The sequence below is a fragment of the Microchirus variegatus genome (assembly GCF_963457635.1).
Source record: "Microchirus variegatus genome assembly, chromosome: 2".
Lineage (NCBI taxonomy): Eukaryota > Metazoa > Chordata > Actinopteri > Pleuronectiformes > Soleidae > Microchirus > Microchirus variegatus.
The window spans coordinates 1,611,407-1,630,508 of record NC_139803.1 but is presented as its reverse complement, the minus strand read 5'-3'; the positions used below and the strand labels follow the sequence as shown (position 1 = coordinate 1,630,508).

Sequence of the window (19,102 nt, the reverse complement as noted above, 5' to 3'; positions counted from 1 at the left end):
GCGCCGGTGTTTCTTTAACCCGAGGTCACAGCGAGCGATGACAGCAGACACTCTGATGAAGGACGAACGGCAAAGTGAGGAAGATGACGGTGTGAAGAAGGACAAATAAGCCACCGAGAGACGTCAGAACTCCTCCAATCGTCTCGTATTCGTCGAAAAAAAAAACCCTGGACTCTGGCCTGAGAATTGTTCTTAGGTTGATCAGAAACACATCAGATGTCCTGGGCCAAACCATTCCACTTAGGGTAGCTCAGGGTTTGGTAGTTTGTCGGATTAAGTCAAGTACGTCAGGTACTTAGGGTTCAGTGGAAGATTCTGGCAGAATAAAGTTTGGTGAGGGTACATTAGGATTGGTGGTGTACAAATGAGGGGTGAAGTAGGACTAAGTACCTAGGATTCAATAGAATACGTGGGGTTTTGTAAGGTTTGGTAAGGTGCATTAGCATTGGTGGGGGACAGAAGTTGGGTAAAGTAGGGTTAAGTGAAGAACGTAGGGTTTGGTAAGAGTCAGTCAAGTTTGGGAGGGTATGGAATGTTGGGTAGATTACTTAGGGTTTGGTAAAGGTAGATTGGGTTTGGTAGGGTCCATTAGAACGGATTGGTTTTGGTGAGGTACGTAGATGATGGTAGAATACATAGGATTTGGTAAAGGTAGGTCAGGTTTGGTAGGGTACATTAGCATTGGTGGGGGACAGAAGTTGGGTAAAGTAGGGTTAAGTGAAGAACGTAGGGTTTGGTAAGAGTCAGTCAAGTTTGGGAGGGTATGTTGGGTCCAATAGACTACGTAGGGTTTTAGTAGAATATGTAGGGTTTGGTAAGAGTCAGTCAAGTTTGGGAGGGTATGGAAAGTTGGGTAGATTACTTAGGGTTTGGTAAAGGTAGATCTGGTTTGGTAGGGTCCATTAGAACGGATTGGTTTTGGTGAGGTACGTAGATGATGGTAGAATACGTAGGATTTGGTAAAGGTAGGTCAGGTTTGGTAGGGTACATTAGCATTGGTGGGGGACAGAAGTTGGGTAAAGTAGGGTTAAGTGAAGAACGTAGGGTTTGGTAAGAGTCAGTCAAGTTTGGGAGGGTATGGAAAGTTGGGTAGATTATTTAGGGTTTGGTAAAGGTAGATCGGGTTTGGTAGGGTACATTAGCATTGGTGGGGGACAGAAGTTGGGTAAAGGGTTAAGTGAAGAACGTAGAGTTTGGTAAGGGTCGGTCAAGTTTGGAAGGGTATGTTGAGTCCAATAGACTACGTAGGATTTTAGTAGAATATGTAGGGTTTGGTAAAGGTACCAAGTATGGAAAATTCGGTAGATTACTTAGAGTTTGGTAAAGGTAGATCGGATTTGGTAGGGTCTATTAGAATTGATTGGGGATGTAGGATTTGGGTAAACTACGGTTAAGTAACGTATGTAGGGTTTTGGTGAGGTACATTGATGATGGTAGAATACGTAGGATTTGGTAAAGGTAGGTCAGGTTTGGTAGAGTCCATTAGAACTGGCTGGGGATGTAGGATTTGAGTAAACTACGGTTAAGTAAAGTATGTAGCCTTTGGTAAGGGTATGTCAAGGCCAGTAGACTATGTAGGGTTTTGGAGAGGTACGTAGATGATGGTAGAATACGTAGGATTTGGTAAAGGTAGATTTGGTAAGGGTATGTCAAGTTTGGGAGGGTATGTTGAGTCCAGTAGACTACGTAGGGTTTTGGTGAGGTAGACTATGTAGGGTTTGGTAAAGGTAGGTCAGGTTTGGTAGGGTCCATTAGAACTGGTTGTGGATGTATGATTTGGGTAAACTAGGGTTAAGTAAAGTATGTAAGGGTTTAGCGAGATACGTTGATGATGGTAGAATACGTAGGATTTGGTAAGGGTAGTTTTGGTAAGGGTTTGATAGGGGTATGTCAACTTTAGGGTATGTTGAGTCCAGTAGACTTCGTAGGGTTTTGGCGAGGTACGTAGGTTATAGTAGGGTTTGGTAAAGGTAGTTCAGGTTTGGTAGGGTCCATTAGAACTGATTTGGGTAAACTAGGGTTAAGTAAAGTATGTAAGGGTTTGGCGAGGTACATTGATGATGGTAGAATACGTAGGATTTGGTAAAGGTAGGTCAGGTTCGGGAGGGTCCATTGGATTCGGTGGGGGTGGCAGGATTTGGTCGAGGACGTAGGGTGGCCTTTGTGACATATTAGGGTTAGGGTTTGGTAAAGTATGGGAGGTGACGTCTTGTCCTTTAACCCTCAACACAAAGTGCAAGAAAGAAAATGAGCTTAAATCTTTGGGACTCGTGAGTGGTTTTGAATTTTCGAGGTAAGGATTTAAACCTCTCTGAAGAGCCACTCCTCAGGTGAAGGCTTGGGGGGGGGGGCGGGGGGGGGGGTTTCACTGGTGACCTCTGACCCTTCAAAGTAAACCACCATCTGAACCCAAACAAAGAGTCTGGGATGATCCATCAGAGCTGAGGCTCAGGTTTGACAGATCAGGTGACGCCGGGTCTGAGACGAAGAGTCGGACAAACGAGTCTGACCTGAATCTGACGACAGAAAAACGCTCGTCCATCAGCTGCGTTTGTGTGTTTTACTGAGGTTTTGTGTCATTGGTTTAAAAAAAAAACTAAAAAGCATCAGAACCGATCGTAAAACAGATCCAGGGACGGAGAAAGGAAGTGTTTTGAGCTGCCAGAGCCGACGAGACCAGGAAACGCTGGCGTTGGACTTTCCTTCAGCGTTTCCTCTTCAGGAATGGAGGGGAAACATCTGTCTCTGCCAGAGGAGGCGGAGCCTCAGACACAGAGTTATGGTCACGATTCATCCTGGTTCTGCTCGTGTTTCGGCTGCTTCGTCACATTCTGCCGAGAAGGAAGATTTCCCTCCAGAAAACAAGACGATAAAAACTCCACGAACCAGCACGGACTGTGAAGTTAGTTTAGAGTTGGATTCGCCTCCCTATCCTCAAACCAACTTCACCGCGATCTCCATGAACGTGAAGCTTCAGTGACGGACTTTTAAATACGTTTTAAAATATGTTTTTAAATATCAATCCGAACCGAGCGAGAAAACAAACAAAAACTATGAAACAAAACGATGTTCATCTAAAACACATTAGCATAATTTAACCCTTAAACGCACTGAGACACATTTTTATTTTTAGAATATTTTATACACATTTTTGAGTGTTTTATACCATTTGTTTCATGTATTTTTATATTATTTTTAGTCGACTGTGAACGACGTCAACTAAAATACTCACACTGACACACCTCGGGGACAAAAACGTCCCACGTTCAAATCACTATTTTTGATGCCAACGCGGCAAAAACTTGGCGATTTAAGGGTTAAAAACTTCGCAAAAATCCATTGATTTTAAATGTGAATCATATCATGTATTATTTTATTAGTATTTTATGAAATGTGACATAATAATAATGGATATAAACAAAAACGTTTCTGCTAATCTTTCACATTTACCAGGCTGCAATAATCAGACCAAGAACATTGAAAATAATTCATTTATTTTGTTGTTTTTGTGGGGCTTTTTGTGTGTGTCTTTTTAAGCCATTAATGGCAATTTAAGGGATAAATACGGTGGCCCTGAGGTGCAAAACACAAACGCAAATCACAAAACAAAACGCAAATCAAAAAACTCGAAAAACATTAACTCAAAATGGAAACACAAATCACACAACGCAAACACAAAAGCAGAAAACACGAAAACGCAACTCAAAAAACAACGACGACACTGGTCGATCACGGGAAACAACGTTTTTCGTTGTTGTTTTTTGAGTTGCGTTTCCGTTTTGACATCCATTTCCATTGTGTTGGGTTAGGGTTAGTGAGTTGTGAGATAATGTTGTTGTGTTAAATGCTGTTGTGTTTGTGTTTTCTGCTTGGGGCGGAATTCAAACTGGGGCTATGTGTAGTGTGCATGTCTACATGGAACGGCAGCTCTACCAAGTGAACTACAGTGAGTCGTTTTTGTTTTCTGCTTTTGTGTTTGCGTTGTGTGATTTGTGTTTGCGTTGTGAGTTAGTTTTCGTGTTTTCTGCTTTTGTGTTTGCGTTGTGTGATTTGTGTTTGCGTTGTGAGTTAATGTTTTCGTGTTTGCGTTGTGTGATTTGTGTTTGCGTTGTGAGTTAATGTTTTCGTGTTTTCTGCTTTTGTTTGCGTTGTGAGTTAGTTTTCGTGTTTTCTGCTTTTGTGTTTGCGTTGTGTGATTGTGTTTGCGTTGTGAGCTAATGTTTTCGTGTTTTCTGCTTTTGTGTTTGCGTTGTGTGATTTGTGTTTGCGTTGTGAGTTAATGTTTTCTGCGTTCGTGTTTGCGTTGTGTGATTTGTGTTTGCGTTGTGAGTTAGTTTTCGTGTTTTCTGCTTTTGTGTTGTGTGATTGTGTTTGCGTTGTGAGTTAATGTTTTCGTGTTTTCTGCTTTTGTGTTTGCGTTGTGTGATTTGTGTTTGCGTTGTGAGTTAATGTTTTCTGCGTTCGTGTTTGCGTTGCGAGTTAATGTTTTCGTGTTTTCTGCTTTTGTGTTTGCGTTGTGTGATTTGTGTTTGCGTTGAGTTAATGTTTTCGTGTTTTCTGCTTTTGTGTTTGCGTTGTGAGTTAATGTTTTCGTGTTTTCTGCTTTTGTATTTGCGTTGTGAGTTAATGTTTTCGTGTTTTCTGCTTTTGTGTTTGCGTTGTGAGTTAATGTTTTCGTGTTTTCTGCTTTTGTGTTTGCGTTGTGAGTTAATGTTTTCGTGTTTTCTGCTTTTGTGTTTGCGTTTTTTGATTTGCGTTTGTGTTTTTGATTTGTGTTGTGATTTGCGTTTTGCACCTCAGGGCCACCGTAGTTAAAGGTGCACTATGTAATAAATCTAACTGAACTCGCCAACAACGCCAAAATATTTGCATTAAAAAAATATTTTGCAGACTGCAAATCATGTTTATATTTTGAAATCATGTTTTGGCGTCATGTGGCGCCACCTACCGCCGTCTACCCATCATTGCAGTCAGAAGAGTCTCAGTTACGTCAAAACGAAACCTGAATGACCTCGGTGATTTGAATTTTTAGTGTAGTAACCGTTTCTGGCCACATTCTTACATATGGCGCCTTTGAATATGAAATAGATGAACACATACGTCATGTGCATGTAAAGGAGCTGATGTTGAACACATGTATGAACACACTTTGGTGCGTTCTGGACGCTTGTTAGCGTAGCGTAAATGTGGGATAAATCACGTTGAAATATTTTCCCTGTGAAGCGACAGCCGAGTTCACGTCTTTTCTGCTGATTCCTCTTTGAGTTGTTTTTTTTTTAAACAGACGTTTCTCAGAGTGGACGTCTGATCTCATCTGGTTTGTGTTTTTTCTTGACGAACGGTTCTGTAATCCAGCTCCAGCTCAGAGAAGATAAACCCTGACGCGGTGAAGTAAGAATGAAACATGGTTCTCTTCAGTCGTAACCAGACGCAGGCCAGCGCCCAAGAATGATTCTGCGCTGATGAAAGATTATTAATAACTCTGATGCTGATGATGATGATGATGAGAGGAAGAAGGAGAAAAATCTGTTTCTAGTGAAGAGAAGTCAAAGATGATTGTTCCTGCTGAGCTGGAACTTTGACTGCACTGTAAAACAAGTACAGTAATAGACAGATGGGGGGGGGGGGGGGCTGTTCAACAACAACGAAGAAGAACGATTATATTCTGTTAGACTTTAAAGAGACGGGAAACTGACGTTTGTAACACCACTCACTCTCCCACACCAAAGTCACTCACTCTCCCACACCAAAGCCGATAGAGAAAATACAGGAGTTCACAGGAGCTGCTGGTCCTCTGCTGCCTCGTGTGGTCACTACTGCTTAGTATCAAAATCTACTTAACATTCCAAATTCTATTTAAAATTCCAAAATTCTACTTAACATTCTAAAAATCTACCTAACATTCTAAAAATCTACTGAACATTCTAAAATTCTACTTAAAGTTTCAAAATCTACTTAAAATTCCAAAATTCTACTTAAAGTTTCAAAATCTACTTAAAATTCTACTTAAAATTTCAAGATTCTACTTAAAATTCCAAAATTCTACTTAAAATTCCAAAATTCTACTTAAAGTTTCAAAATCTACTTAAAATTCTAAAGTTCTACTTAAAGTTTCAAAATCTACTTAAAATTCTAAAATTCTACTTAAAATCCCAAGATTCTACCTTTAAATTCCAAGATTCTACTTAAAATTCCAAAATTCTACTTAAAGTTTCAAAATCTACTTAAAATTCAAAAATTCTACTTAAAATTCTAAAATTCTACTTAAAGTTTCAAAATCTACTTAAAATTAAAGTCTGTGAGACAGACTTTAACAACAGGAAACTGAAGTTTGTAAACCACTCACTCCACCAAACCAAAGTCCACAGAGAAAACCAGTGATTTTAGCTCACAGCGACAGTCCTCTGCTGCCTCGTGTGGTCACTTTGTGTCACTGAGTTAAGTCTAAATTATAAATTATATAAAAAATATTTTAAAAGCCGAATTCACTAAAATGAGACGTTGGAACTTAGTGATGGAGGCAGCAGTGGATCAACAACTCCTGTGAACTCCTGTGTCTCTGTGATGTTAAAATCGCTGGTTTACTCTATGGGCTTTGGTGTGGGAGAGTGAGTGGTTTACAAACATCAGTCTCCTGTTAAGTAATAAAAAGCACATTAATAATAACGACGCTCCCAAACTGAACTCGGGTCTGTGTCGAAATGCTCCTGTGACCCTTGACCTCCGCCTCATTGTGCAGGACTCTTATCTTAAAGCTGGAACAGCGCCACCCTCAGGCCGATGCCAGGTTTCTTTCGCAACCTTTGAAGAATGTACAGTATGTTCTGCTCTGACATCAGAGCTCGGCAGGAAATCATAAGCCAGAGACGCCGCGATGATTCAGAGTTTCACTCAGGAACTCACTCCACTTTCACTCATTCACTCACAGATCTGTTTAAAGTTTCCTTTAAAAAACTCACTCATTGGTTCTTTGCGGCAGAAAATGTCACCTTCACAAAAACTGCTGTAAAAACATGAAATATGAATATTTCTTTAAAAAACTACTTCAGCCTGAAATATACGTATTTCTTTCATTTTAACCCTTTAAAGGCCAGTGTGTAACAACTACACAAAAAAAACAACAACAATCATTTCCATAAAATACATTTCGTGGAGAATTTCAGACGAACAAAAACGGTTCAAATGACTGACCGTGAAACGTTCGATTCCACATCCTCTCCGTGACCACTTTACCCGGAGGTCGACCGCCTGACGCGGACATGCTCTCGTTTAGCGCCTGCGTGTAGAGCATCACACCGTCGTAGAAACCTCCCGCGATGATGTTCATCTGAAAGACACGAGTATAAACAAACCTGTCGAAACGCCAAAAAAAATGCTAGCAGAGCGACGTTAGCATCCACACACGGACGTTTCTTTTTTAATCTCCTCAATCCCGTCCTTGCTCCCCGCTAAGCTAACAGCAGCCAGATGAACACGATGTAATGTAAAGACCGGTGCTAATGCTAGAGCTAACCAGCTCAGGCTAACACCCAGCTAACAATCGTACGGAACAACAACAGCTTGCATCACAAATTGTTTCTCTTTATCTTTAACAGACTTTAACAACAGGAAACTGACGTTTGTAAACCACTCACTCTCCCACACCAAAGCCCATAGAGTAAACCAGTGATTTTAGCTCACAGGGACACAGGAGCTGCTGGTCCTCTGCTGCCTCGTGTGGTCACTTTGTGTCACTAAGTTAAGTCTAAATTAAATATTTTATAAGCCGAATTCACTAAAATCATAAATTATAATTTAGTGATGGAGGCAGCAGTGGATCAACAACTCCTGTGTCTCTGTGATGTTAAAATCACTGGTTTTCTCTATGGACTTTGGTGTGGGAGAGTGAGTGGTTTACAAACTTTAGTTTCCCGTTACTTGAGCCTTTTATACTCAATAAAATCAACATCAAAACGAGTCTACGACGTCTTAAGAACACGTTCACGTCTTCTTCTTCACTGTTAGACAGACTTTTCTTTGTGTAAACTGAAGTTTGTAAACCGCTCACTCTCCCACACCAAAGTCCATAGAGTAAACCAATGATTTTAACATCACAGAGACACAGGAGTTGTTGATCCACTGCTGCCTCCATCAATGACTTACAATGACTGATTTTAGTGAATTCGTCTTTTAAAATATTTAATTTAGACTTAACTCAGTGACACAAAGTGACCACACGAGGCAGCAGAGGACCAGCAGCTCCTGTGTCCCTGTGAGCTAAAATCACTGGTTTTCTCTATGGGCTTTGGTGTGGGAGAGTGAGTGGTTTACAAACTTCAGTTTCCTGTTGTTAAAGTTTGTCTAACAGTGAGACGATGATGATGATGATGATGATGATGATGTCACAGTGTTGTGACTCCTTGTTACTTCAGTAATGAAGAGAAAACAGTCGGACGTCCTCGTTAACGTCTGAAGAAGAAAAAGAAAGTGTAAAAGAGAAGTGACAGAAACTCCTGCTGCTCCTGACGAAGGCTAACGAGACCACGACTTCATCTTCATCATCATCATCATCATCATCATCACTGAGTCTGTTTCTGTTCTGAAATCATTAAAACACCAACACAGGATTTTTCTACTTCTTAAAATACTTTCGTCATCATTTCCACGTCTGAGACACATTTTTTTTGTTACATCAAGACAATAATTAACGTATGAATCACTTAAATAATCATTAGTTTTAATAAACCTTTACTCAGATAACGGAGCAGCTTTAATCAGCTTTAATAAAGACACCAAACGGTCTGTAAATGAAGTGAAAAACAAGAAAATTATTATAATTTGTTTGTTTTTAAAGACTTTGCTAATAAATATATATATAAAAAAAAAACCTAAAAACTCATTTTACACGACTTAAAATCTTATTTCATGCTGCTTTTACACAATAGTCGTCCTCATAAAGACCAAAACCTGGTCCTAATGAGGCAGAACTGGTTCAGATTAGTCAGACTTAGTGGAAATGAATGGACGTCAATGCAGAGTCCTGAGAAGACACAGCAAACAAACCTGTGTGTGTGTCATTCGTCTATTCATTCGTTCATTCATTCATTGATCATTCATTCATCCACCCATCCATCAATTCATTCATCCATTTGTTTATTCATTAATTTGTCCATTCATTCACCCACCCATTCATTTGTCCATTCATTCATTCATACATACATACATCAATTCATTCATTCATTCATTCATCATCCATTATTTTTTTCTTTCATTCATTCATTAATCCATTCAATCATTCATTCATTTATTCATCCATTATTTTTTCATTCATTCATTCATTAATCCATTCATTTGTTAATTCATCCATTATTTTTTCATTCATTAATCCATTCATTTATTCATTCATCCATTATTTTTTTCATTCATTCATTAATCCATTCATTCATTATCCCTTATTTTTTTCATTCATTCATTAATCCATTCATTTATTAATTCATCCATTATTTTTTCATTCATTAATCCATTTATTTATTCATTCATTCATCCATTATTTTTTTCATTCATTCATTAATCCATTCATTCATCATTCTTTATTTTGTTCATTCATTAATCCATTCTTTTATTCATTCATTTATTCATTCATCCATTCTTTTATTCATTCATTCATTCATCCATTATTTTTTCATTCATTAATCCATTTATTCATCCATTCATTAATTCAACCATTCATTCATTTATATATTATTTATACATTAAGGTCAGTGTTTATGTTCCTTGAATGCATTTCCTAACCCTTACCTTAATCTTAATTTAACCCTGACCTTAATCTTAACCGTCACCATCACAGTACACAACAAAACCCTTAATTTTACCCTTAAACTCAATAAAACCTTTCACATTTGACAGAATCAGACAAAAATGTCCTCACTTTTTCCAAAATGTCTTCACTTCTTACGGTGGACACACACACACACACACACACACACACACACACACACACACACACACACACACACACACACACACACACACACACACACACACACACACACACACACACACACACAGATAAGATCAGGACTAAATTGGTTCTCACTCTCACAGCTGCTCTCACTCATTTGCATGATAATAATAATAATAATAAGAAGAAGACGTTGATATGATCACATGAATGATGCTGACACCAGAGGACGTTTGTCTCCAGAGGACGTTTGTCTCCAGAGGACGTTTGTCTCCACAAAAGCAAAAGTGTCCATAAAACATAAAAAAAATGAGTGAACGTATGAAAACACAAAGACAATAAATCTGAATCATCTCAAGTTAAATATAATATTGAATATAACTCGTAAAAATCGGACTTTACGACTTTTTGTGAAGCAACAAAATGTTTTCATTTCCCCTCAGGACCAAGTTCACACACACACACACACACACACACACACACACACACACACACACACACACACACACACACACACACACACACACACACACACACACACACACACTCACCAGTGTGTCCTCTATAGTGTAGTTAAACCTGGTCCTAGCGTCGTCCTTCAGGTTCACGACAAACTCTTTGTACTCTGGATTCTGAGGCTCTCGATACGTCAGGATCTTTACGCTCTGAAAACAAAACAGGAAGAGGAGGAGTTACGTCAGGATCTTCACGCTCTGAAAACAAAACAGGAAGAGGAGGAGTTACGTCAGGGTCTTCACGCTCTGAAAACAAAACAGGAAGAGGAGGAGTTACGTCAGGATCTTTACGCTCTGAAAACAAAACAGGAAGAGGAGGAGTTACGTCAGGATTTTCCCGCTCTGAAAACAAAACAGGAAGAGGAGGAGTTACATCAGGATCTTTACGCTCTGAAAACAAAACAGGAAGAGGAGGAGTTACGTCAGGGTCTTCACGCTCTGAAAACAAAACAGGAAGAGGAGGAGTTACGTCAGGATCTTTACGCTCTGAAAACGAAACAGGAAGAGGAGGAGTTACGTCAGGGTCTTCACGCTCTGAAAACAAAACAGGAAGAGGAGGAGTTACGTCAGGATCTTTACGCTCTGAAAACAAAACAGGAAGAGGAGGAGTTACTTCAGGATTTTCACGCTCTGAAAACAAAACAGGAAGAGGAGGAGTTACGTCAGGATCTTTACGCTCTGAAAACAAAACAGGAAGAGGAGGAGTTACGTCAGGATCTTTACGCTCTGAAAACAAAACAGGAAGAGGAGGAGTTACGTCAGGATCTTTACGCTCTGAAAACAAAACAGGAAGAGGAGGAGTTAGGTCAGGATCTTTACGCTCTGAAAACAAAACAGGAAGAGGAGGAGTTACGTCAGGATTTTCACGCTCTGAAAACAAAACAGGAAGAGGAGGAGTTACGTCAGGATCTTTACGCTCTGAAAATAAAACAGGAAGAGGAGGAGTTACGTCAGGATCTTTACGCTCTGAAAACAAACAGGAAGAGGAGGAGTTACGTCAGGATCTTTACGCTCTGAAAACAAAACAGGAAGAGGAGGAGTTACGTCAGGGTCTTCACACTCTGAAAACAAAACAGGAAGAGGAGGAGTTACGTCAGGATCTTTACGCTCTGAAAACGAAACAGGAAGAGGAGGAGTTACGTCAGGGTCTTCACGCTCTGAAAACAAAACAGGAAGAGGAGGAGTTACGTCAGGATCTTTACGCTCTGAAAACAAAACAGGAAGAGGAGGAGTTACGTCAGGATCTTTACGCTCTGAAAACAAAACAGGAAGAGGAGGAGTTACGTCAGGGTCTTCACGCTCTGAAAACAAAACAGGAAGAGGAGGAGTTACGTCAGGGTCTTCACGCTCGGAAAACAAAACAGGAAGAGGAGGAGTTAAGTCAGGATCTTTACGCTCATGAGTTCACGAGTTCAATATCCTGATATCCTATTGTGATAATAACGTATCGAGTATAATATCGTGATAATATATTGTAAATTCAATATCATGATAATATTGTATTGTGAGTTTAATATCGTATCGTGATAATATTGTATCAAAAGTTTAATATCGTGATATCGTATTGCGATAATATTGTATCGTGATATGGTATTGTGAGTTCAACATCCCAATATCGTATTGTGACATTATATCATGACATCGTATCCTGAGTTCAATATCGTATTGCGATAATATTGTATCGTGATAAAATCGTATCACAAGTTCAATATCGCATCGTAACAATATATCGTGACAATATTATATCATGATAATATCGTATCCCGAGTAAAATATCGTGATAATATCCTATCATGAGTTCAATGTCATGATAATATAATATCGTGAGTGAAGGTCGTTCTTATCACGTTAAGAACGTGAACGTCAGATAAAACACGTTAAAAGTGGGCGTAGACCTGAGGATGATTGACAGCTGTCAGTGGCGTGTACCTGGAAAGCGTCCTTGGCGACGGCGTCATCGTCGTCTCCGCGCGCCCACGGCTGCCTCTGCTCAGAGTTCAGGCTGTCTCCAAACACGTCGATGTAGAAGAAGACGTACTGCTCGTGAGGAAGGTCGGCGCGTCGGAACTGAACCATCAACTTCCTGAAGACGTCGGGCGAGCAGCACACGAACATCACTGCGACGCAGAGGGACGCGGTTAGTCACCACTTTAAAGGCTCACTCTCCCACACCAAAGTCACTCACTCTCCCACACCAAAGCCGATAGAGAAAACCCAGGAGTTCACAGGAGCTGGTGGTCCTCTGCTGCCTCGTGTGGTCACTACTACTTAGTATCAAAATCTACTTAACATTCCAAATTCTATTTAAAATTCCAAAATTCTACTTAACATTCTAAAAATCTACATAACATTCTAAAATTCTACTTAAAGTTTAAAAATCTACTTAGAATTCCAAAATTCGACTTAAAGTTTCAAAATCTACTTAAAATTCCAAAATTCTACTTAAAATTCCAAAATTTGACTTAAAGTTTCAAAATCTACTTAAAATTCCAAAATTCTACTTAAAATTCTAAAATTCTACTTAAAGTTTCAAAATCTACTTAAAATTCTAAAGTTCTACTTAAAGTTTCAAAATCTACTTAAAATTCTAAAATTCTACTTAAAATTCTCAAATTCTACTTAAAATTCCAAGATTCTACTTAAAATTCCAAAATTCTACTTAAAGTTTCAAAATCTACTTAAAATTCAAAAATTCTACTTAAAATTCTAAAATTCTACTTAGAGTTTCAAAATCTACTTATCTTAACTGTGAGACAGACTTTAACGACAGGAAACTGACGTTTGTAAACCACTCACTCTCCCACACCAAAGCCCACAGAGAAAAAACAGTGATTTTAGCTCACAGGGACATAGGAGCTGCTGGTCCTCTGCTGCCTCGTGTGGTCACTTTGTGTCACTGAGTTAAGTCTAAATTAAATATTTTAAAAGCCGAATTCACTAAAATCAGTCATTGTAAGTTAGTGATGGAGGCAGCAGTGGATCAACAACTGTGAACTCACTGGTTTACTCTATGGACTTTGGTGTGGGAGAGTGAGTGGTTTACAAACTTCAGTTTACAGCTGTTTTAACAGTGAAGATAAAGACGTGAACGTGTTCTTAAAGACATCATAGATACAGTTTTATTGATCGTGACTCAGATCATCATCCAATCAGCCGTGTGTTTGTGATGATGATGATGATGATGATGATGATGATGATGATGATGTCAGTGTTGGTGACAGGATGAATGAATGCTGTGTCCGTACACGCCGTGTGCGTGTGTGTGCGTGTGTGTGTGCGTGTGTGTGCGTGTGTGTGTGTGTGTGTGTGTGTGTTTCTGTAGCAACAGTAAAGGGAAAAAAAAATCAATTAAGACTCTTTTTGTGCTAAAAAAGCAATCAATGTTATTGATGGAGGTATTGATTGGCAGATGCCAGGTATTCTCTATGTGTCCAGCAATACACTGTAGTATATGTGTATATATATATATATATATATACACACACATATATATATATGTATATATATACACATATACACACATATATGTATATATATACATATACACACATATGTATATATATACATATACACACATGTATGTACATATACATACGTATATATATATATATATACACGTATATATATACACGTATATATATACATATGTGTGTATATATACACATATATATGTATATATATATATACACACATGTATATGTGTATGTGTCTATACGTATATGTACACATATATACATATATATATACATATATATAAATATATACATATAAACATATATGTGTATATATATACATACGTATATATATATATATATATATATATATATGTATAAATAAAGACTTGTTTTCTACATTCACTGACAATTATTGATCGGCTATATTATCGGATATTTGTCTCCCATGTTGGGACTGATGTGTTTAAAAATAGCTCTATTTTTTGTTCATTTTAGCTCATTTACATAATGAGGTAAAGAGCAAAGATGGAGGGAGCGCGATTGTACACGTTTACGTACAAACGTACACAATTATTTACTCTTTTCTCAAAGACGTCAGACGCGTTCTTTCCCCGTGACCGACGGACGCGTCAGTGTTTTTTTCCTCACATTTCCTCGTCTTCCTCTCTCGCGGCGCTGGATCCTCAGGAAGTGGTGATGACATTCCTCTGCCTCTATTGTGTTTCAGGCCTTAATGACCTCTGAGCAGGAAGTGAGCGTGAAACCGCAGAAACCCAACGGGACTAAAAGCCTCCTCCTCCTCCTCCTCCTCCTCCTCCTCCTCCTCCTCCTCCTCCTCCTCCCTGCAGTTTTATCGTCTGCTGAAACTGAAAACGCTTCACTCTAAAAATACCCTGATGCACTTTGTGACCTCACATCTGCAGCAGAGGTGTTTCACTGTGGGGGCGGAGCCACTGTCCACAACAGACCTCAGCAGGTCAAAGGTCATCTGGTTCTGTCGGTGATATTTAATGTTGTCACATATGATCAGTTTCTTAGCGGTCAAAACCACCAGACTTTTATTTTGTAGACCCCAGGGTCCTGTTTTAGTGTGGACAAACATAAACTAAGACTTTTATTTAGAAAAACGACAGGGTCGTGTTTTAGTGTGGACAAACATAAACTAAGACTTTTATTTTGAAAAAGCAGGGTTGTGTTTTAGTGTGGACAAATAAACTGAGACTTTTATTTTGAAAACTACAAGGGCGCGTTTTAGTGTGGACAAACATGAATTGAGACTTTTATTTTGAAAACGGCAGGGTCACGTTTTAGTGTGGACAAACATAAACTGAGACTTTTATTCTGAAAACTACAGGGGCGTGTTTTAGAGAGGAAAAATAAACTGAGACTTTTATTTTGAAAACTACAAGGGCGCGTTTTAGTGTGGACAAACATGAATTGAGACTTTTATTTTGAAAACGGCAGGGTCACGTTTTAGTGTGGACAAACATGAATTGAGACTTTTATTTTGAAAACTACAGGGGCGTGTTTTAGTGTGGACAAACATGAATTGAGACTTTTATTTTGAAAATGGCAGGGTCGCGTTTTAGTGTGGACAAACAAACTGAGACTTTTATTTTTGAAAAAAGCAGGGGCATGTTTAGTGTGGACAAACAAACTGAGACTTTTATTTTGAAAACTACGGGGGGTGTTTTAGTGTGAACAAACATAAACTAAGACTTTTATTTTGAAAACGGCAGGGTCGCGTTTTAGTGTGGACAAACAAACTGAGACTTTTATTTTGAAAAAAGCAGGGTTGTGTTTTAGTGTGGACAAACATAAACTGAGACTTTTATTTTGAAAACGGCAGGGTCGCGTTTTAGTGTGGACAAACATAAAGTTCGACTTTTATTCTGAAAACTGCAGGGCCGCGTTTTAGTGTGGACAAACAAACTGACACTTTTATTTTGAAAAAAGCAGGGTCGCGTTTTAGTGTGGACAAATAAGCTGATACTTTTATTTTGAAGTATTTTCTGTTACTTGGTGTGGCTCTGACTCCGCCCCCTGACCTCTGACCCTCTGCTCACTTCCTGACTCACAGATGTGAGCAGACACACACACACACCCCCACACACCCCCCCCACACACACACACACACACACACACACACACACACACACACACACACACACACACACACACACACACACACACACACACACACACACACACACACACACACACACACACACACACACACACACACACATTTATTCCAGCTTCTTAAATCTGAATATTCTCTGCTTTCTTTGCTCCGACAGGTTTTCCTCTGATTTAAATTACCCATGAGCGTCTGCTCCGATGACCAAATATGGTCATGATGTTAAAGCAGCGGCAGGCGTCTTTATTTGGTCATGTTACACACAGCAGTGTGACCTCTGACCTCTGAGGTCCACCTGAATCATGTCTGACATAGAGAATAATCCCACTATTAATCTACAGGAGAATCACACAGGCCCTCACAGTAACAGGGGCCATACGGGGGGGGCCTCATAGGGGGAGCCTCACAGTAACTGGGGCCTCGCGGGGGGGGGGGGACCTTACAGTAACAGGGGCCTCACAGGGCCACACAGTAACTGGGGCCTCACAGGGGGGGGGGGGGGCCTTACAGTAAGAGGGGCCACACAGGGCCTCACAGTAACTGGGGCCTCACGGGGGGGGGGGGGGGCCTTACAGTAACAGGGGCCTCACAGGGCCACACAGTAACTGGGGCCTCACAGGGGGGGGGGGGGCCTTACAGTAAGAGGGGCCACACAGGGCCTCACAGTAACTGGGGCCTCACGGGGGGGGGGGGGGCCTTACAGTAACAGGGGCCACACAGGGGCCTCACTGTAACTGGGGCCCTCACAGTAACTGGGGCCTCACAGGGGGGGCCTCACAAATGTTGCAATTTTAAGTAGATTTTGGAATTATAAGCACATTTTGGAACAAGATTTTGGAATTTGAAGTAAATTTTGGAACTTTAAGTAGATTAATGATAGTCAGGACTGAAACATGCTGAGTCATGTCGTGTAGAGTGAGTCTCATGAAGAATATCTAATCTGGGGAATTAAAACGGTCGCTGAGTGAAATCATCAAACTTTGTACACAGTCTTTCTGTCCACCTGTCCTCACGTCTCCTGTCCTGACGTCTTCTGTCCATGTCTCTGTGTCCCTGTGTCTCCATGTCTCTGACATGTCTCTGTGTCTCCATGTCTCCATGTCTCCGTGTCTCCATGTCTCCATGTCTCCGTGTCTCCGTGTCTCTGACATGTCTCCATGTCTCCATGTCTCTATGTCTCTGTGTCTCCATGTCTCCGTGTCCCTGTGTCTCCATGTTTCCATGTCTCCATGTCCCCATGTCTCCGTGTCTCCATGTCTCTGACATGTCTCCATGTCTCCATGTCTCCGTGTCTCCATGTCTCTGACATGTCTCCATGTCTCCATGTCTCTATGTCTCTGTGTCTCCATGTCTCCGTGTCCCTGTGTCTCCATGTTTCCATGTCTCCATGTCCCCATGTCTCCGTGTCTCTGTGTCTCCATGTCTCTGTGTCTCCATGTCTCTGACATGTCTCTGTGTCTCCATGTCTCCATGTCTCCGTGTCTCCATGTCTCCATGTCTCTGTGTCCCCATGTCTCCGTGTCTCCATGTCTCTGACATGTCTCCATGTCTCCGTGTCTCCGTGTCTCTGTGTCTCCATGTCTCTATGTCTCTGTGTCTCCATGTCTCCGTGTCCCTGTGTCTCCATGTTTCCATGTCTCCATGTCCCCATGTCTCCGTGTCTCTGTGTCTCCATGTCTCTGACATGTCTCCATGTCCCTGTGTCTCCGTGTCCCTGTGTCTCCATGTCTCCATGTCCCCATGTCTCCGTGTCCCTGTGTCTCCATGTCTCCATGTCCCCATGTCTCCGTGTCCCTGTGTCTCCGTGTCCCTGTGTCTCCATGTTTCCGTGTCCCTGTGTCTCCATGTCCCCATGTCTCCATGTCTCCATGTCCCCATGTCTCCATGTCTCCATGCCTCCGTGTCTCCATGTCTCCATGTCCCCATGTCCCCATGTCCCCATGTCTCCATGTCTCTGTGTCTCCATGTCTCTGACATGTCTCCGACATGTCCCCATGTCTCCATGTCCCCGTGTCTCCGTGTCTCCATGTCCCTGTGTCTCCATGTCTCCGACATGTCCCCATGTCTCCATGTCCCCGTGTCTCTGTGTCTCCATGTCCCCGTGTCTCCATGTCTCCATGTCCCTGTGTCTCCGTGTCTCCATGTCTCCATGTCCCCATGTCTCCGTGTCTCCGTGTCTCCATGTCTCCGTGTCCCTGTGTCTCCATGTTTCCGTGTCCCTGTGTCTCCATGTCCCTGTGTCTCCATGTCTCCATGTCCCCATGTCTCCGTGTCTCCGTGTCTCCATGTCTCCATGTCCCCGTGTCTCCATGTCTCCATGTCCCTGTGTCTCCGTGTCTCCATGTCTCCATGTCCCCATGTCTCCGTGTCTCCGTGTCTCCATGTCTCCGTGTCCCTGTGTCTCCATGTTTCCGTGTCCCTGTGTCTCCATGTCCCCATGTCTCCATGTCTCCATGTCCCCATGTCTCCATGTCTCCATGTCTCCATGCCTCCGTGTCCCCATGTCTCCATGTCTCCATGTCTCCATGTCTCCATGTCCCCATGTCTCCATGTCTCCATGTCTCCTCCTCAGATTCCTTCATATTAATCTTTAACCACTAACAGATGGACGAGGAAGAGGAAAAGTCGTCTGAGACACGGTCGAGCGTGGACATTTGTTCAGGATGATTGGACGAGCGTTTCGCCGCCACGGCGACGACGGGGGACAAGTTCACAACGCATCATGTCCATGAGTGGACATAAACACTGAGCTGGTCCTCATGGAGACCAAAACCTGGTCCTAATGAGGCAGAACTGAGGAACTGGTCCAAGATCAGGACTCAGATTTGAGCCGTAGTTAAGTTAAGGTTAGTGTGTTTGTGTGTTTGTGTGTGTGTGTGTGTGTGTGTGTGTGTGTGTGTGTGTGTGTGTGTGTGTGTGTGTGTGTGTGTGTGTGTGTGTGTGGAATTGTAAGTAGATTTTGGAATTTTAAGTAGATTTTGGAATTTTAAGTAGATTTTGGAACATTAAGTAGATTTTGGAATCGTAAGTAGATTTTGGAATTGTAAGTAGA

The 19,102-nt window shown here is 41.1% G+C and overlaps 1 protein-coding gene across 1 annotated transcript in view; it reads right to left on the bottom strand.

Moving 5' to 3' along the window:
• The window catches only part of LOC310944319 (atrial natriuretic peptide receptor 1-like), a gene marked incomplete at both ends in the record, with an annotated part of 49,167 nt that overhangs the window by 22,457 nt on the left and 7,608 nt on the right, over positions 1-19,102 (bottom strand). The window contains 3 exons of the mRNA XM_083910067.1: positions 7,192-7,327; positions 10,492-10,605; positions 12,385-12,572. Coding sequence (XP_083766193.1) covers positions 7,192-7,327; positions 10,492-10,605; positions 12,385-12,572 — 438 coding nt within the window. The remainder of the gene's footprint in view (positions 1-7,191; positions 7,328-10,491; positions 10,606-12,384; positions 12,573-19,102) is intronic.